At 37.8% G+C, this 18,666-nt stretch overlaps 1 protein-coding gene across 1 annotated transcript in view; it reads left to right on the forward strand.

Moving 5' to 3' along the window:
• The window catches only part of Prrc2c (proline rich coiled-coil 2C), a 71,851-nt gene that overhangs the window by 35,389 nt on the left and 17,796 nt on the right, over nt 1-18,666 (forward strand). Inside the window, 9 exon segments of the mRNA XM_013114306.3 lie at nt 674-881; nt 2,058-4,301; nt 6,191-6,399; nt 9,239-9,393; nt 9,996-10,854; nt 12,005-12,090; nt 14,174-14,362; nt 14,485-14,736; nt 15,886-15,978. Coding sequence (XP_012969760.1) covers nt 674-881; nt 2,058-4,301; nt 6,191-6,399; nt 9,239-9,393; nt 9,996-10,854; nt 12,005-12,090; nt 14,174-14,362; nt 14,485-14,736; nt 15,886-15,978 — 4,295 coding nt within the window.

Consider the following 18,666-nt stretch of genomic DNA (forward strand, 5'->3'; position numbering starts at 1 on the left):
AAATATTTCAGCATTTGAATTTTATCTATACATATGTGTCCCTTCCTTTTGAGTTCCTTCATCATTTATTATTTTTAACACTTGAATTTCTTTAGGTTAGCTGAAAAGTGAGCCATGTTGAGATCCATTTAAAATAAAACATAATAATAATAATATGATACTGTAGACAATTTAGACAATAAAAAGCTAATTGCAAATTATATCTGATTTAAAGCATGGTGGCAGATGCCCTTAATCTCAGGACCAAAAAGGCTTGAGCCACCAAATAGTGAGTGCTTCAGGGCTATCTTGAACAGTTTGTGTATGTGTTTGTTTGCTTTTAAATCTCACCTGATACTAAATCTACAGTATTTTAATGCTGAATTACCTATTTTAATAGGATATTGAGCAACTAGGATAAAAGAAATTTGCTGTAGGAAATAATTTTCTCCCAAAACTTGTCATTTTGGTGTGATTCTGATCTCTATTTTTCCGTTAGCTGTTCTTAACATGCATAATTTTTTCTTTTAAAGTAAAGTGGACTCATTGTGTGTCATCGTCCTGTCCTTTTACCCCCTCCTTCCCCTCATTTTGTCTAATTAAACAGTTTTAAACAGCAATCAGTCTGTTTTTATCATGGTTTTGTCTCTTACTTTATATAGTTCTCTCTTGTATGTGTGAATTTTTCTTACAGGAATGATTCCTCCTAAGCCACTAATCAGAAGAGACCAGATGGAAGGGTCACCAAACAGTTCTGAGTCATTTGAGCATATAGCTCGATCTGCAAGAGATCATGGAATTTCCCTTTCTGAACCTCGAATGATGTGGGGGTCAGATCCCTATCATGCCGAGCCTCAGCAGGCAGCTACTCCGAAGTCAGCTGAAGAACCTAGGGATGCAAGGTAATAAATTATTTAAATGATCAAAGAATTATTAGAATATTGTGCTTAAGAAGAAAACTTTCTAGTATCTCTGAAGATCATTTTGGGGGCCAACAATATTGCTCAGGAACAAAGGTGCTTACCATTAAACTTTATGACCAGTGTTTGATGCTTGGAACCCATATGGTGGAAGTAGAGGACCAACTGCTAAAGATTGTCTTCTGATTTCCACAGATGTACCATACATGACACAGGCTCTTCCCTTTCTCTGTCACTGCTCGAGTGCACGCACCACATGTATACTCACCTACACTCACTGAATTTTCCTTTTAAAGATACTCTGATTGAGGACCAAGCCATGTGTCTGATGTCCTATTCATGTGATTCATTTTATCTTTGGACATGTTTTCTCCTCTTGTATCTGTTTTAAATCAACAAGGATAGGCTAGTTGTAAACAAGTTTTTTGAACTGAATTAGATACTTAAACCTAGTAATAGATTGTTTTAAAACAACTCTTTACATTATTTGTAAGAAAGAAGTATGCTATTTTATATAGTCTGGCCAGTAGGTTAATAAAATTCTGTAGTGGTGCAAAATGATAGACATTTTCAGTCCTCAGAGAAATTATGTAAGACCACAAGGTAAAGAGAAATGATAGTTTGTAATGGGGCCATTGATGGTGAACTCTAATATAATCTACTGCCAGAGTGGGATTTTTTTGTGGGATGTAGTTTAATGATTATGTTGCATAATTATTCATAATCATCTGGAATAGGCTTGCTCTTGTATATTAGTTAGAAAATTGTTTGTCTTGGTGCATCAGAAGTTCATATCTACATGGTCTAAGCATTTTTTGTTGTTCTTTAGTGGAAGTTGTAACACCCATCAGATAAGTGTACAAGGCAGTATTACTCTGCAATTATAGCATTTTATAGCAGAGCTTAGAGAGAGCTTCATATTGCATGTCTGTGTATCATATTTTCTTCATTCAGTTATATAGACATGCTGTGTTCTCCTCTTTGCTTAACTTTTTATTTAGGAATAACAGTGCTCTTTATGGTTAGGGTTCATTGTTTTATATTTTATTCTTTATAATTTAAATATGGGAGATTGCGGAACTAATGTGGGGGTGGGATACACACATGTACTTGTAGGAAAGATTGTTTTTTGGTTATACCTTTGAATTCTTATCACAGGACTGAACCTACTTTGGACCATGAGCAAATTACTGCTGCTTATTCTGCGGAACATAGTCATCTAGAGACTCATTCAAAGACAGATGTTGCTAGAGACTCAGCAGAAACAGAAGGACACAAGTATTTAAGCAAATCAGTGGAGGATGTAAGACCTCACCGTGTTGATACAAATAACCAGTCTGCTTGTTTTGAAGTAATTGATCAAAAGAGCTTACCTACTCCTCCAGAAGAGCGGATCTCGGCACTAGAAAGTCAACCTGCCCGGAAAAGAAGTGTTTCCCATGGATCTAACCATGCTCAAAAGACAGAGGAGCAAAGAAGTGAGCCCTCTGTCAGCATTACTAAGGTTACCAGTAGATGTGTTGATTCTAAAGAAACTGTGGAAAAGCCAGAGGAGAAGCCAAGAAAAGATGGCTTTCTGCGATCTTCTGAAGGACCTAAACCAGAGAAAATATACAAATCTAAATCAGAAACTCGTTGGGGTCCAAGACCTAGCTCCAACAGAAGAGAAGAAGGTAATGATAGGCCTGTGAGAAGGTCAGGTCCTATTAAAAAACCTGTGCTTAGAGACATGAAAGAGGAGCGGGAGCAGAGGAAGGAGAAAGAAGGTGAGAAGACTGAGAAGGTCACTGAAAGAGTTGTTAAAACAGAAAAAACAGAAAAGAAAGATTTTCCTCCTCCTCTACCACCTCCAGCACCAGTTCAGCCACAGTCATTGGTTCCACCACCAGTTCAGCCAGAACCAGAGAAACTGCCATCAACAGAGACTTCAGCTTCGACTCAGAAGCCATCTCAAGATGAGAAACATTTGGAACCCATGCCTAGTGTCCAGGTAGAGCCTGCAGTTAAAACTGGAAACCAACAAAGTGTTGCAGCACCAACAGTCAAAGAAGAAAAGCAGCCTGAGAAAGTCATCAGCAAAGATGTTGGGGTAGAGCGACCACGACCAGATTCTAGACCAACAGTTAAAAAAGAATCCCCCTTACCTCCTAGGACCTACTGGAAAGACACTAGAGACAGAGATTGGTTTCCAGACCAAGGATACAGAGGCAGAGGCAGGGGAGAATATTATTCCAGAGGTCGAAGCTACAGAGGCTCTTACGGGGGTCGTGGCAGAGGTGGGAGAGGGCACACTCGTGATTATCCTCAGTATAGAGACAGTAAACCAAGAACAGAACATGGGCCTTCAGGACCTCTCAGACAACGAGAAGAAAGTGAAACACGAAGTGAGAGCTCCGATTTTGAGGTTGTTCCCAAAAGAAGGCGACAGAGGGGTTCAGAGACTGACACAGACAGTGAAGTTCATGAAAGTGCAAGTGACAAGGATAGTTTAAGCAAAGGCAAATTTCCCAAAAGAGAGGAACGTCCTGAAAACAAAAAACCTATCAAGCCCCAATCTTTTAAGCCTGAAAATCAAGTCCGGATAGATAATAGGACTTTAGAAAAACCTTACATAAGAGATGAGGATAAATCTAAACCAGGTTTCCTTCCCAAAGGGGAACCTACAAGACGAGGTAGAGGAGGAACATTCAGACGAGGTGGAAGGGATCCTGGTGGCCGACCATCACGTCCTGCCACCTTAAGAAGACCTGCTTATCGGGACAATCAGTGGAACCCAAGGCAAACAGAACCTCCTAAACCTGAAGATGGAGAGCCACCAAGAAGACAGGAGCAATTTATGCCTATACCCACAGATAGACGACCTCCAAAATTTGAGCGAAAATTTGACCCAGCTAGAGAGAGGCCCCGAAGGCAACGTCCTACCCGACCACCAAGACAGGATAAGCCTCCTCGATTTAGACGGCTAAGAGAGAGAGAGGCTGCTTCAAAAACTGGTGAGGTGTTGGTAACTACAAATGGCACAGTTAATAATGTCGTTCAAGAACCAGTTAACACCCCTGGGGAGATTTCTGGAAATAAGACACCAGATTTGTCTAATCAGAACTCTTCAGATCAGGCAAATGAAGAATGGGAAACAGCTTCTGAAAGTAGTGATTTTAATGAGAGGCGTGAGAGGGATGAAAAGAAAAATGCTGATGTGAGTTCACAAACAGTGGTAAAGGCTGGAGAGAATGTTTTACCCCCAAAAAGGGAAATAGCAAAGAGAAGTTTTTCTAGTCAGAGACCTGGAGTTGATAGACAGAATCGTCGTGGCAACAATGGCCCACCAAAAGCAGGAAGGAATTTTTCAGGTCCTAGGAATGAAAGAAGAAATGGCCCACCATCCAAAAGTGGAAAGAGAGGGTGAGTAATGTGTTTAGATATAAAACTTGTGCCTTTAAAGAAGATAAGAGTAGAGGTGCTTGAGAGTTAGGACTTTCTGTGTGAGCCATCTTCAGGTATTCAGTCATATCCTCTAAAGGGTTGTCTTGGGAATGTTTGTAGTACAAACAGAAAGGAGCATACGGTCTCTTCATTTGTTAAGTACTCTTGATATTAATGAGTAGCTCTCCTCTTTTCTTCATTTCTCAAGACTTGAATATTTCACTCATGCTGTTTGCTCAAAAGTCCTTATTGAGTTGTTATCATAAATTATATTCCCTTCTAGAGTTATAAACTTTGTAGTAAATAATCCAATTAGAGAGACCCAGAAAGCAAATCCCTGTCTATCCACCAGGGTTCAGAATTTTCAGGACCGAGGGTATAGTAGCTTAGTTGGTAGAAGTGTTTATCTAGCACTATATGAAGCCAGACATGGTAGTGCATACAGCATTTGGGAGGTAGTGATGGGGACTGGCGGTTGTCACAAGTTCACGGTCATCCTTGACTACACAGCTCAGTGACACCCTGGGAGATAAGAGACTCTGCTTTCAAGAAAAGAAAGGTAGAATAAACTGTGCTAATGTTGTCTTTTTAAACATGAAAATGTTTGTTATAAGGTTAATATTGGTTTCATTATTAAGAAGCAGAATGAAGAAAACCAGAATATGGAATATTGTAGCATATAGTACACAGTAAGCATTCGTTAGGCAAAATTTCCAGGTATTTGTGGGAATAGAGAACTCAGTTAAAACCTCTGACTGCTCTTCCAGAAGACATGGGTTTGATTCCCAGCACCTCTATGGTAGCTAACAATCCCCTGTAACTCCAGGAAAATCCAACTCCCTCTTCTGGCTTCCTTGGGCAGTACACATGTGTACAGGCATAAATGCAGGCAAAACACCTGTATACATATAAATAAATCTCAAAAACATTGTTTAGGAATTCACTATAGTAGTATTGCACTAATTACAGTTCCTTGGTTGCTTATACTTACTATTTCTAATTAAAATGCCCAGTGTGCTTTCAGAGTACCTGCTCATCTCAGTGTAAATTTGACTTTGAATGTTCAAAAGATGAGGACAGCAAAAACAAAAGCCAAAATAATTTGACTAGGATGAACTATTTGAATTTCAAATAATAATACTTATAATTTTTATCTGAGTTTTGAGATAACAGCAGCTTTAAACTTGCAGAAATACCAGTGGATAGTTGTAGTTGCAGTACAATTTGAAAGGGCCTATTTAGAAGAAATAATAAATTCTTCAAGTGTTGGGTCATGCCAGGCATTTAGTAAACCTTTATCTTGAGAAACTGTATAGACTGAAAATTAACCAGGAAGCCCCTTTTTTGTTATGTTTCCATCTTGGAATTTCTTTAAGAATAAACCTGAGAGTTGTTATATTAAGGAACAAAAACTAGAAATGTATTTGGCTTATGAAGTGAGTTTATGTGAAAGGTGTTTAATATGTTTACATCAGTATCTAGAACTTTAAGGTATATACGAATAGTATAAACATTTAGAATGCTATTTTAAAATCCTATCTTCATATACTACCCACTTTAGGAGCAGATCTGATCATGATAGGATGACAGAAAAATTTTTTTCCTATATCATGTCATGGCTCATTTATAAAATGTTGGGTGAATGGGATTAGTTATAATTCTAGACTTTAATTATTGGGGAGAAATTGAAAGATCTGGTCTGCTGTATTGAGATCCTTCGTTTTAATGAGGTTCTACCTTCAGAGGCTACTGAAACAGAATCATTCTTTCTCAGTGCTGATGTGTCTTAGGTATAATTTTACAAACTGCCAGGAAGAGCATTTTTCTATTGTTGGAGTATGTGAAAATCATCTCATTGTTTTCTATAGGCCATTTGATGACCAGTCCTCAGGCACAACTGGTGTCGACCCTGTCAGTGGTAACTCTGCACATCATCAAGAAGGAGCACCTAATGGTGCTGGACAAAAGAATTCCAAGGATGCTACTGGAAAAAAGAGAGAAGACACCAAGCCAGGTCCTAAAAAAACAAAAGAGAAAGTAGATGCTCTGTCACAGTTTGATCTCAACAATTATGCAAGTATGTTACAGGTTCTTTTATTTCTTGGTAAATTTAAGCAGATACTATGAAAACAAGGAAAGTGTTAGGCATTTATGTTGGACATAGAGCTGACTGAGAAATTCTGATTTGACTTAAATGAAAAATAACACCTGTGGCACTTATGAACATTGAGTACAGTTTATTTTTTTTAAAAGATACTCCAGGAAGGTTTCTGTTTTTCATGAGGTGGGGTGGTGGGTAAAATTGATTAAACCAGTAAAGTTGTAAAACAGGCATGAGAAAGCACAGAAAAACCTTGAGTGAGGATTTTGAATTAGAACTGAAGTGGTTCTGAACGTTTATATATATATGGTCAGTTGTTAGGATCCAAGAAAAGAATCCACCAGGAAGACTGGGTTCGAGCAAACAGAAACTATTGAAAAAGATGGATATACCAAAAAGGTGGCTATTTGTAGAATCCAGAAGTGTCTCCAAAGCAGGGGAAAGCAAGCATTTTAAAGAAAGAAAAAAAAAAACTCCAAGGGGGTAATGCTACAACTTTAGCCAATCATAACAGAACATGGAGATGTGTGGTTAGGGACTTTGAAAGGTGGCAGACCCCACAGCCTATTAGGGAGTTTTTGGGTTTGTGGTTCTACCCAGCTGAGTACCAACTCTCAGGGCAGGGTGGAACAGTTAGGCTGTTTCCTGGGCATTTGAGGTTAGGTCATTTCCTAGACATTTGAGGTGAAATAATTTTTAGGGGTTAGTCATCTCCCTCTATTGAAGTTACAGCTTAAATAAAAATGGAGTCCCTGTTAATAAATTGAACTCAGAACAGTAATTGATGACTTTAATAAAATTGATTTCTAAGATACAAGCAGAGAATAACAGTGGTAGACAGTGTTATTGTAGGTAAATTAGGAAAGCTACAGAATGAACAAGTATTATGGATAACATTAAGAAAATATTGGAGAAATTAGCACAAATTATCTCAAGCTGAATGATTTTACTTGAAATAGTATATGATTTGGCATTCATTCAGATGAAACCAAAGCTAAACAGGAAATGAAATTGAGATTTCTTAATGAGATAGTAATACTGGAAGGTTCGGGTAGGTAGTTATCCTAATATGGTGGTGTCTTTTCTTGATTCTAATTGTGTGTGGAGTTGTGGTGTGTTTGTTTTTATTAAACCCTGATATGTTTGGACTGGGTCTCAGGCATTATTTCTAGGTCGGTGGTTCTCGAAATGTGGTCTTTGACTGTTTGCCCCATTAGGCAATTGGATAGAAATGGAAATTCTTGTCTGCCAAACCTATTGAATATGAATTTAAGAACTAGTATTCTAGACTAACATTTGTAATCATATGGAGGAGAAATGAGAAAGAAATAACTGATCTTAATCGCATGTTTAAGAATTTTAACTGGATGTTTTAGAATAGATATTCTCAATGTAAGCGATTTTTCTGTCCTGGAACATTTGGTAGTCAGTTTTAGTTGTCACAGCTGTGTGAGTTACTGCTTACATCTAGTAAAAAAAAAAAAAGGACCAGGGATGCTGCTAAGCATCCTACAATACACAAACCACCTAGACCTTAGTAATAAGTTAGGAGAGTGTTGCCTCTCTCCTCTCACAAAATACCTTGTGGTTTCTTTACCCTTTTTGTGGTGATGTGAGGTAAATTAGTGAAGTGGGTATACTGTTATAAGAATTACTTCAGCAGAAGAATTGTGTTATCTCTAGTTGATCCAGTAACAACTACCAAATAGCTCATGGACAGGTATTCTCAATAAGCTGTACAAAAGAATGACTTAGGCTTCAGGCAGGAACACATAACATCTTTGCCATATCATTCAGAATGACCTGGAATTTAAAACATAGGAAGTAGGGATTTTTACACTATTCACCTCAATTTTTGCCCCATAGTTGGCTGGGGTAACTCAGACCCCATTTAGTGAAAAACTGGAGTGAATTTAGGGTTATGTTAAAGTTGGTGGCACATGGTATGTAATGCTAACAACTTTAAGGTAGAGACAGGAAGATCAAGAGTTCCAGGATGCATAGTAAGTTCTAGGTTAGCCTGACCTACACAATGTAGCTTTGTCTCAAAACAACACTAAAAGAATTGTAGTGAGCTTCCTTCATCAATCTGAAATAATTTGACACCCACAACAGCCAGTATTAATATTGGTTTTTCATTTCTCCTTGGTCTGAACATAAAGTTTTAATACCTAAAAATAATTTCAGGCTCTCTGTAAATTCCTATAGTACTTTGTAGCGTAAGTTACATCTTTTCTCATTTTGAAGCATTATTATGTAACAGATTTAGATTTGCTATACCGTCTAGAGTATAATAACTAGCCAAAATAATCATTATTTGAAAACACATGGAATTTTCTAAATAAACTTATCCTTTAAGAGACAAAAATATTAATTCCCACTTGGAATGGTGAGATGCATATGGAGTAAATTACTACTACTTAGAGCATTACATAGTTCTGAGGCTGAAAAGACTAGGATCCCTTTGGTTTGGTTTAGTTTTAAATTAATTAACTCGTGCGTGTCTTATACATTATAAGGAAGAAAAAAGTTCTACTGGGAATGGTGCTACACATCTGTAATCTCAGCTCTTGATAATTAGAGGCAGGATGATCTGGAGTTTAAGGCCAGCTTCAGCTGTATAAGTTTGGCCTACATGACACCCTGTTTCAAAAAAGAATGCAGCTTTAGGCCTTTATTTTTTTAAATCTTGTTTATGAAACTTTTTCATTAAAGTAAAATAGCTTTGAAATTTGGTAGTTTGTTGTTGGCCATCTTACAGTGTAACAAATAAATTATATTCTAAAATTGTTTGAAATCTTTTTTCATGCTGCAGGTGTTGTTATTATTGATGATCATCCCGAAGTTACTGTAATTGAAGATCCCCAGTCAAATTTGAATGATGATGGCTTCACTGAAGTGGTGTCTAAAAAGCAGCAAAAGCGGTTACAGGATGAGGAACGCCGCAAGAAGGAAGAGCAAGTGGTACAGGTTTAAAGCGCGTTATTTTGTTACTAGTTTGTATGCTGTTCTTCAGAGCCTGTTAGTGAGTGGTCAGAGTTGCTGTCTACTCTTATAGTTGGGTGAGTTTTAGGCTCACACCTGGGAACTCTAAACCAAAATTTGAGTAATTTTAAAACGAAGTAATTACTATAGCTTGTCATTTGTCTTAAAATAGACAAATCTTTTTTCGACAATCTATCTTGTGTGTAACTAATTTGTCCCATGGTAGAATTCATATTGTTTTAAATCATCTTGGAAATTGAGTGAGTGTAGTGCACTGATCCAGAAGTGACTTACTGTCTTTTTGAGGAGGGGACAGGGGAGGTCAAATTCACTTCAAACTTTGTTAAATATTTCAGGTGGGGGGGCTGAGCCTGTATATAAAAATATGTGTCCTTTTTCTCTTTGTCACCTTGATTTCTTGTAGTTTTAAGTCTCAATAATACCCTGACAGTGTCCAGTTTGGAAAATTGAAATAGCTAAGTCAGCACTAGGACGTTCTGGAAATACAGGAAGTAGAAATTACATGTGTGCATTGTTTCTTTGGGCATATTATTGACCATAAAAATGGTTTTGTCAATTTCTTTAAGGTGTGGAACAAAAAAAATGTAAATGAGAAAGGAAGAAGTCAGACTTCTAAACTCCCTCCAAGGTTTGCCAAAAAGCAAGCTACAGGGCCTCAGCAAGCACAAGCCCCAACCTCAGCTGCAGCTGCAGTGTCCTCCTCAGCTGCAGTTTTGGCCCCCACAGCAGCTGCAGTTCCAGCCTCCGCCCCAGCTGCAGTTCCGGTTCTGGCATCAGCCACTGCTCTAGTGCCGGCCTCCACCCCAGCTCCAGTTCTAACTTCAAGCCCAGCGCCAGTGCCAGCGCCAGCCTCAGCTCCTGTTCCAGTGTCCACTTCATCCTCAGTCACAGCCTCTTCCTCTCCCCAAGTCTCAGTTCCAGCTCCGACTCCTATCCTTGCCCCAGCATCCACTACACCATCCGTCCCAATTCTTGCCTCAGCTTCAATTCCTATCCTTGCTTCAGCCCTAGCACCAGCTTCAGTTTCCTCTCCAACCCCAGTAGTCTCAGCCCCAGCTGTGCCAACTGTTTCAACACCAACTGCCCCGACCCCAGCCCCAGTGCCAGCCCCAACCCCAACCTCAACCCCAACCACCTCAGTTCCCCTTGCCCCAGCCTCGACTGCCACCACTGCCCCAGCCACACCAGCACAGACTCAGACACAGACCCACAAACAAGTCCAAAGTCCAATTCCACCACCAGCACCATCTTCAAAACAGCCACCACCCTCAATTAGATTACCTTCAGCTCAAACATCTAATGGCACAGATTATGTAGCCACAGGAAAATCCATCCAGACTCCACAGTCACATGGTTCACTAACAGCTGAATTATGGGATAACAAAGTAGCTGCTCCAGCTGTGCTGAATGACATCTCTAAAAAATGTAAGTATGCAACAGAAAAGTATTGGGTAGGTAAATATAGGGCAATACTGACATTTGTTTTCTATTTTATTTTAAAAATTCAATTAAGCCTTTTTTTTTTCACCTAGCCATCTCGTTTTTGCTAGTAGAAAGCAATTGATAGTAGTATCAATTGTTTCTTAGTTCCTTTCTTGAAATGCTTATTTCCAAAATAAGCATAGTTAAGAATGATGCACTTTGTTTTATATTGGGGTTGCATATCACCCTAGTTAGGGCTTTAAATCAGTAGAGATACTCACACTATGGTGTTTATTTAACTGTTCACAGTAGCCAACATAAGTCATCAGCCCAGATGCCTATTAACAGATAAATTAGTAAAGAAGTTCTAGTATAACACAGTGGACTTTTAATTCAGCCATAAAGAATGAATTACATCATTTGCAGAGAAATGAATGGAAGTGAGGGTCAATATGTTAAACAAAATAAAACAGGTTCACAAGAATAAGTATTCTATATTTTTCATGTCCACTCTAGATTGATTGGAGGTTGGGGGGGTGTTGCACACCGTGAAAGTCAAGGGGAACTACATGGGAGAAAGAAAAGCTCTGTCTGCCGAAGAGAGGGTAGTGGATGGTAAAAAAAAAAATAAAGCTACCGGTTTCTCATGTGTAATCTAAAGGATGTATAAGCATAGGAAAGGAAGAAAACCATTTAAGATAAACTAGAAAGAAGCACATGATAATACATGTGTATAAAAATCCTTGAATGGGACTTGACTTATTTTGGCAAGTAAGAATCTATTAACTTGGGACTGGAGAGTGTACCAGGGTTCAATCCCAGCACCCACATGGCAGCTCACAGCTGTCTGTAACTTCCCTTCCAGGGGATCTGATTCCCCCATACAGATATATTTGCAGGCAAAACACCAATCTGTTAGCTGGATGTGGTGCCCGCCTTTTAATACCAGCACTCAGAAGTCAGGCAAGTCTGAATTTGAGGCCAGCTTGGTCTACAGAGCTAGTTCCAGGACATGCAGGGGTATACAGAGAAAGCCTGTCTTGGAAGGGTGAAAAGAAACCTGTGATGTAAGACTTGTTTTATTGTCAGGCTGCCATTAATGAAGGGTTGACTTGTAGATTTTATTGGTCACATATCTCTGGCTTTCTTTTAGTGGGTCCTATTAGTCCACCACAGCCACCTGCAGTCAGTGCGTGGAATAAGCCCTTAACAGCATTTGGATCAGCAGCCTCATCAGAGGTAAGAATAAGAATAGACTTACTGGTGTTGATGGAGTTAGTGACAATTTTTAAATGATTTCTCAAACTATGTTATATCTCATTATTTACCTAGGAGGGCCATGAAAACAGTACATGCCCAGTATTTCTGATCCATTAGTTCTGAGTTGGGTTTTGAGTACATTTCTGTCAGGTACCCAGGTGATAGATTAGTGCTTCTGGTCCTCTATATTTACAAGCTGTTTTGTTTTTTTGTTTGTTTTTGGTTTTTTTACCCTATGTACCTTTCCAGTTTTCTACCATGACAGGTCTGGAGTAGGCATCATCATATTTTGATTCTTTGGAAACCTCTCTTTAATAACTCAAGAGTCAACTGTATTTCATATAAAGAGCTTCCATTAGTATCTCTTGTTAGTATTGGCATTGTTTATTCATATTGCTATGAAAGGGGACAGTGTGGGAAAATGTGTTATTTCTTAGCTACAGAAATTCTCTTGCAGGCATGCTGCAGCTGTGCTTTGGTAGTATCTCTTGATCTTCCACATTTTTGCTCTTCATCATCTTTATGTTCCTTGCAGTTTCCTGCTGAAAAGTGCTTTTTGAGAGGGTGCTGTTCTTTTACCCTGAAACTTTTTAAGTTAGCATTACAGACAATGGAGAGAATCCCTGATCTCTTTCCATTATGTTTTGTTTGAGTATGCATGTGTATGTGTGTGCGTCCTGAAGTTTCATCCCTCAGGAGAAGTCAGCATTGCATTTTGAGCAACTGTCTGACCAGAATGTGAGGCTGATTGGACTAAACTTGCTGACCCTGAAGCCTGAGTAATCTGCCTCTCTCTCTACCTTTCCATTGCTGGCATTTCAAGTACACCCGGCTTTCTACTTGGGTACTGTGATCAAGATTGGATACTGATGATTATATGACAAGTACTGAACTCCTTCCCCAGCCCCATGGTTTTTATTTTGTTTTTTAAGTTGGGGGAGGGGTGGGGGTGTGCACAAGTCCAGGTGTGGGTTCCCAAATGGGGCCAGAAACATCCAGTACCATGGAGCTGTAGTGCCAGGCAGCTTTGAGCCAGCTGACCTGGGTACTGGGAACCAAATATGAGTCAGTCTTAAAATTGGCATTCTCTAATAGTCATTGTCAGTCACTTTCTATTCATTCAACTACATAAGTGGTTGTAATTATTTTCTACATCGTTAGTCATTTTCGACTGTAAGTTGCTGTATCTATCATTGTCTTTTAATACTGACTGAAGCATACTTCAACATTGACTAAAGTAAAATTTTATTCTAACTTATATCAATTTTTTTCTAGACTTAAAGGTGACTTTAGTGAAGAAAGGTCATTTGACAGGCATAGTATAATTAGCCACACAAAGATCAGTAATGTCAAAAATAATATGAAGTAGCAATTTATAAGTTACTGGAACTGCTTCATGCATCTAGCCTCCTGCATTGCTACCTTCCATCACTGTTCAACTGTTGTTTTGTGGCCCCACTCACCTTCTATGCTGTTAACTTTCACACTAGCTGCTCCAGTTTTTCTGGTACTTTTTCTATTGATAGTTCTTCTCTAGAATTTCCTCTATCATTCTAAAGTGGCCATTCACTTAATTCTGTCTGAGCTTTTCTTAATGTTCCCTATCCAACCCTTTGTCCTTCATTTTATCCCAGAGAATCCAAATAATACTGCCTAGCACAAAGAATGTTTATAAAATAAGCTTTTTAATTAGTGACTTGATGCCATGAGTGTGTATACCACCTTACCATTCACATAATACTTTGCTAGGTATTTTATTTTTGGGTTACTCTGAAAGCAGACTTCCCATAAGTGGTAGGTACTGATAATTATTATCTATCTTTTCCATTTATACCTTTGGCATTTGTTGGAATGGTAAAATAATGAAGTTTTGCTTGGTTTTTCTCATGATCACAGAGCTAGGACTTTGAACACTTAAACTGAAGTCTTATCTTAATCTCAGTTAATATGTTTTAAACCAGCTTCTATCATTTTTTTGATATGTGGCATTGCATACATATTTCAGTCAAGTCTGAACTTTGTTTCCTGTGATATACCAAATGTTAAAACATTATTTTATTAGGGAACAAGAAATGGTCAAGAACCTGGTGTTGAAATTGGAATTGACACAATTCAGTTTGGTGCTCCAGCTTCAAATGGGAATGAAAATGAGGTGGTTCCTGTGCTTTCAGAAAAACCAACTGACAAAGTTCCTGAGCCTAAAGAGCAGCGTCAGAAACAGCCACGGGCAGGGCCCATTAAAGCTCAGAAGGTGAGTACTATTGGTAAGGGAGATGTGATTCTAAAATGGACACAGAAAATTGTTTGAAAATTGAATTGAATTTTTAATAAATCTTTCATTATAATGTATTTTGTCATAAACATTGACTTTAGCTTCCAGATTTGAGTCTGGTAGAAAGCAAAGAACATAAACCTGGTCCTATTGGAAAGGAACGATCATTAAAAAATAGAAAAGTGAAAGATGCCCAACAGACAGAGCCAGAAGGACAAGAGAAACCCAGTCCAGCTGTGGTCAGAAGCACAGACCCTGGAGCATCAAAAGAAACCAAAGCAGTCTCAGAAATGTCTGCTGAAATAGGAGCGATGATCTCAGTGTCCTCTGCAGAGTATGACACTGATGCAAAGGTATGTGGTGTACAAAATGGTACAGAATGAGTGGCAGGAACAATGCTGAGCATTGGATTATGCTGGTTCTATAACAAGCTTTTATTTTGTGGTATGTTTGTATGATATAAATGTCCCTACAAAAAGTTACATTTTTGTAGAAGTTTATCTGTATTTTGTTGAATGGCTTAAATAGAAAACTATAATTCAGAATTCTTTCTCTTGAGTTTGTAAGCATTTCAAAGATGTCTCTGTCTGGTATAACTTTCTCTTGCCTTCTATTATAATTCTAAATTTAAAAATGGGAAACACTTGGAACAAATCCCTGTTTCTTTGTTTGAACACTAGAAATATTGACTTACTTTTGGTTTCCACATTGAATGAAAGATGTGTATCTTTTAAAATCCAGTCATCATTCTTGTATCTGTGAGTTCAGGATCCATGAACTCAAAATCTGGATCAAAAATAAGCTCCCAAAAAATAGCGGTATTTGTTGTTGATATTGTTGTTAGGGGTTTTGCTTGTTTGTTTTGTTTTGTGGTTCTTTTGGGTTTTTTGTTGTTGTGTTTTGTTTTTTGTCTTTAAATTATTACATCCATGGAAGACCATTTCATTGTATTACATGGTAGTAATGTAAAGAAGACGGTAGTTTGCATAACATTTTATGTAAAAGACTTGAGCATCCACATGTCTGCGGGCCCAGTATGTAACTGAATGTGCTTAAAAAGGCAAGTTACAGAAAATGACTGGAAACAGATGCTTGCATTCAGCTGAGGACATATAGTATTTGGAAAGGAACAAAGATGTGATGTTCTTAGATTACTTTTTAATTGTCATATGCTTAAATTCTTCATGTGCATAGAAACTAAAACAGTCCTACTTTACCATGTTCAAAGAAGAGATTCTTTATAATAAATAATGTCTAGTCCTGTTGATAGCCTCCTACCTAGTGCTATGAAACACATTTTAAATATGTGCAAGCCTAGCAGCAATTGAAATGTTGCCTCTTGAAGCACCAGGCTTTATTAGCCTTCTATTTATTGGTAGATTAAAATTTTAGGGCATAAAGTTTTAGATTGCTGTCCTTCAAAAACAACTTTATCTCTGCTTTGTCAAAAGGTGGCATATAAATTCGGCTTTAAAAGAACTCTTTTTGGTTTTCCTCCACAGGAGTCTGTAACAGACTACACTACACCTTCTTCTTCTCTGCCTAACACTGTGGCTACTAATAATGCAAAGATGGAGGATACTTTGGTTAATAATGTAAGTAGTCAATCAGAGATTTGGCAGGTTTGGATAGAAACCTGGCTGTCATCTAATACATCATTTTGTCTTATATACCAATGGCCAATATTTTACCCTTAACAGGGAATGAGTTGATAGTAAGTTTGTGTTTATGAGCACTATAGTAAATGTGCCTATCAAAATCAAAGTTAGCTTCTCCCCCACCCCAAGTTACAGATTTCTAAGACCAAGACTTGTGCTAAGGCTTGATTGGGGGAGGGAGCTCTTAATCCTGCTAACCTAGTTTGGTTAAGGAAAAAGTTTTGGTTGTCTCTTATATACTACAGTTAGTTTATTTGTTTGGGTAATTTTGTTCACAAATGAGACTTTTTTAGATAATGCAGTGAAGCGATACTCATTTAAGGGAATTTGAATAAAAGAAACTATTTCTAAAGGATCAATCATTTTGAAATGTAAACACATAGACCCGGCTTTGCCAGCATTCCTTTTGTGAAAATTGAGCTATATGTACATAAACATTCAAAAATCTCTTAAATTCTCCAAAGTTTGTTGATGTTAAGTCATAAGGCAAATTAGGCCCTAGTTTACCAGTGACCAGATTATAATTGGATGTTTTAAGTTTATACAGTCTATCATTTTGCCTAGTTTACTAAAGATGAAAAAATAGTTGAATATATTGAGTAACATGCTGTGGTCACATGCACAGTATAACTTTGGACATTTAAAAGTTTCTTGTAGTTCCTCGATTTTGAGAATAAATAGGGGAAAATTGTGGTCATCTGCTTTCCCTTTTAAATATAAACTTCTGTAATTAAAAGCTATCATATTTAAATGTTGATTGTTCTTTCAAAAATAGACTTTTATGGCTAGAGTTAAAAATTTCTTCAAAAGCACTATCATTTTCAGAATAAAAAAAATCTTGATTTTTTTTTCTCATATTTTTCCCTCATGCTGTCTATTCGTCCCTCTAGCATCAAGTATGTGGAATTTTAGAAAGGTGAGCTACATTAGGGGTCAGTTAATTATAATATAGTCAATTCAAAACACTTCCACTACATAGCTAAAGAAAAGGAATAGAGAGGAATAATTTGTATTTGACATTGAGAGTTTGATTAGCTGTCCAGTTTTTAGAAGTTGTAAGATTGCTTCATGCACAAAACCCTCGAACCTACCACTCCCCTCTCAACCTTTGTGAGAGGAGTTTCCCAAGAGCTGTTTGTGTAGTTTAAATGCTAATTCCACTGCTAAATTATCAACCAGTAACAGTACAATAAAGTTTATGCTTCAATTGTGCCATCTTTTCTCATTAAAAAAGAAAAAAGTATTTGTAAGATGTCACTTTTTCAGTTGTGCTATGGTGGTGCATGCCTTTAATCCCTGCACTCAAGAAACAGGCAGGTAGATTTGTGAGTTGAATGAAGGTCAGCCTGGTCTACAGAGTGAGTTTCAAGGCTACACAGAAGAACCCTGTCTCAAAAAACCTGGGGGGGGGGGTCACTTTTTCACAAAACTATATGATGCTCTCTGCCTGTCTCTGATGTTCAATATAATTGGAGAAATGTGAATTTTATAATCATTCTCTGAACCTCTAGCATTTTGTCATTGAAAAATAGAGATGAGCACTTCATTAGTCTATGTGTGCTCCTAAGGCCAATTAGCATGTGACTTTGTACACTGACAGCTGCTTTGGAGGAAGAAACCCAGTCTTGGGTATATGTGAATAGTCAACATTTGATTATTAGTAATGGTATAAAAGCAAAAACATAATTTAGGTTAGGACCATTGCACATCCACTTGAGTGATGCTTCTGTAGGCCAAGTGTGGCAGGGATTGGGTACTAACTGTAACAGTTTCTCATTGAGAAAATAATAAGGCCCTTTGAAATGTCTTGATTAGTCTGTTGAAAGTAGGACTTTTGTCTTTAAAAGTAGGCATTTATTTATGTTTATTTCTGTTGAGACTTTATAGGCTTTTTTAAGTGTGTGTTTATGAACTTGAGTGAGTTTATGTGCACCACTTGCTTGCAGGAGTCCCCAGAGGCCCAAAAAAGATAATCTGGAACTGTATTGTTGTGAGGCACCAAGAACTGAGTCTTGGGTCCTCTGTAAAAGCAGTAAGCATATCTCTCTATCCCCGGTATAGACTTTTCAAGTGTTTATCTTAACATGTATAGTAGTTAGTATTAAAATTATTGTGTATTTTGAATGTCCCACAGAGTTATGGATGGGTGACATTTTTTATTTTTATAATTTAGCTAGTTTTGGGATTTATTGACGGGTCTTTGTTAAGTAATGAATGTTTTGGACAGATCTCCATTAGAGATAGTCCATAGTATCTCAAAGTGGTTTTCTTACGATCTGAAATGATTCCAAGCCTTTTTTCCCCCCTGTATCATCAAAACAAATGTAAAGCTATAGCACTGCACATAGTAAAATTGCAGGATCTACAGACTGTGAGCTAAACTGGAAAATATGGATAGTGCATAATAGCTGACGTTTCTAACAGTATTTGCTATAATCCTCTTCTTACACAATAGAAGCCTGTGATGTGATGAGGTAAGGGTGTAATTCCATGCTTGGCTCCAGTGGTTGCTCTTCTTCTTGAATCTAGCTGTTATAAGATGCTGATTATATTGTAGGAACGAGGTTTTCATCCTTTCCATTGCTAGGGGTCCTCATACATGCCGAAAGTCATATTACTTGAAAC

This window comes from Mesocricetus auratus, unplaced genomic scaffold, assembly GCF_017639785.1.
Source record: "Mesocricetus auratus isolate SY011 unplaced genomic scaffold, BCM_Maur_2.0 Super-Scaffold_100676, whole genome shotgun sequence".
Classification (NCBI taxonomy): Eukaryota; Metazoa; Chordata; class Mammalia; order Rodentia; family Cricetidae; genus Mesocricetus; species Mesocricetus auratus.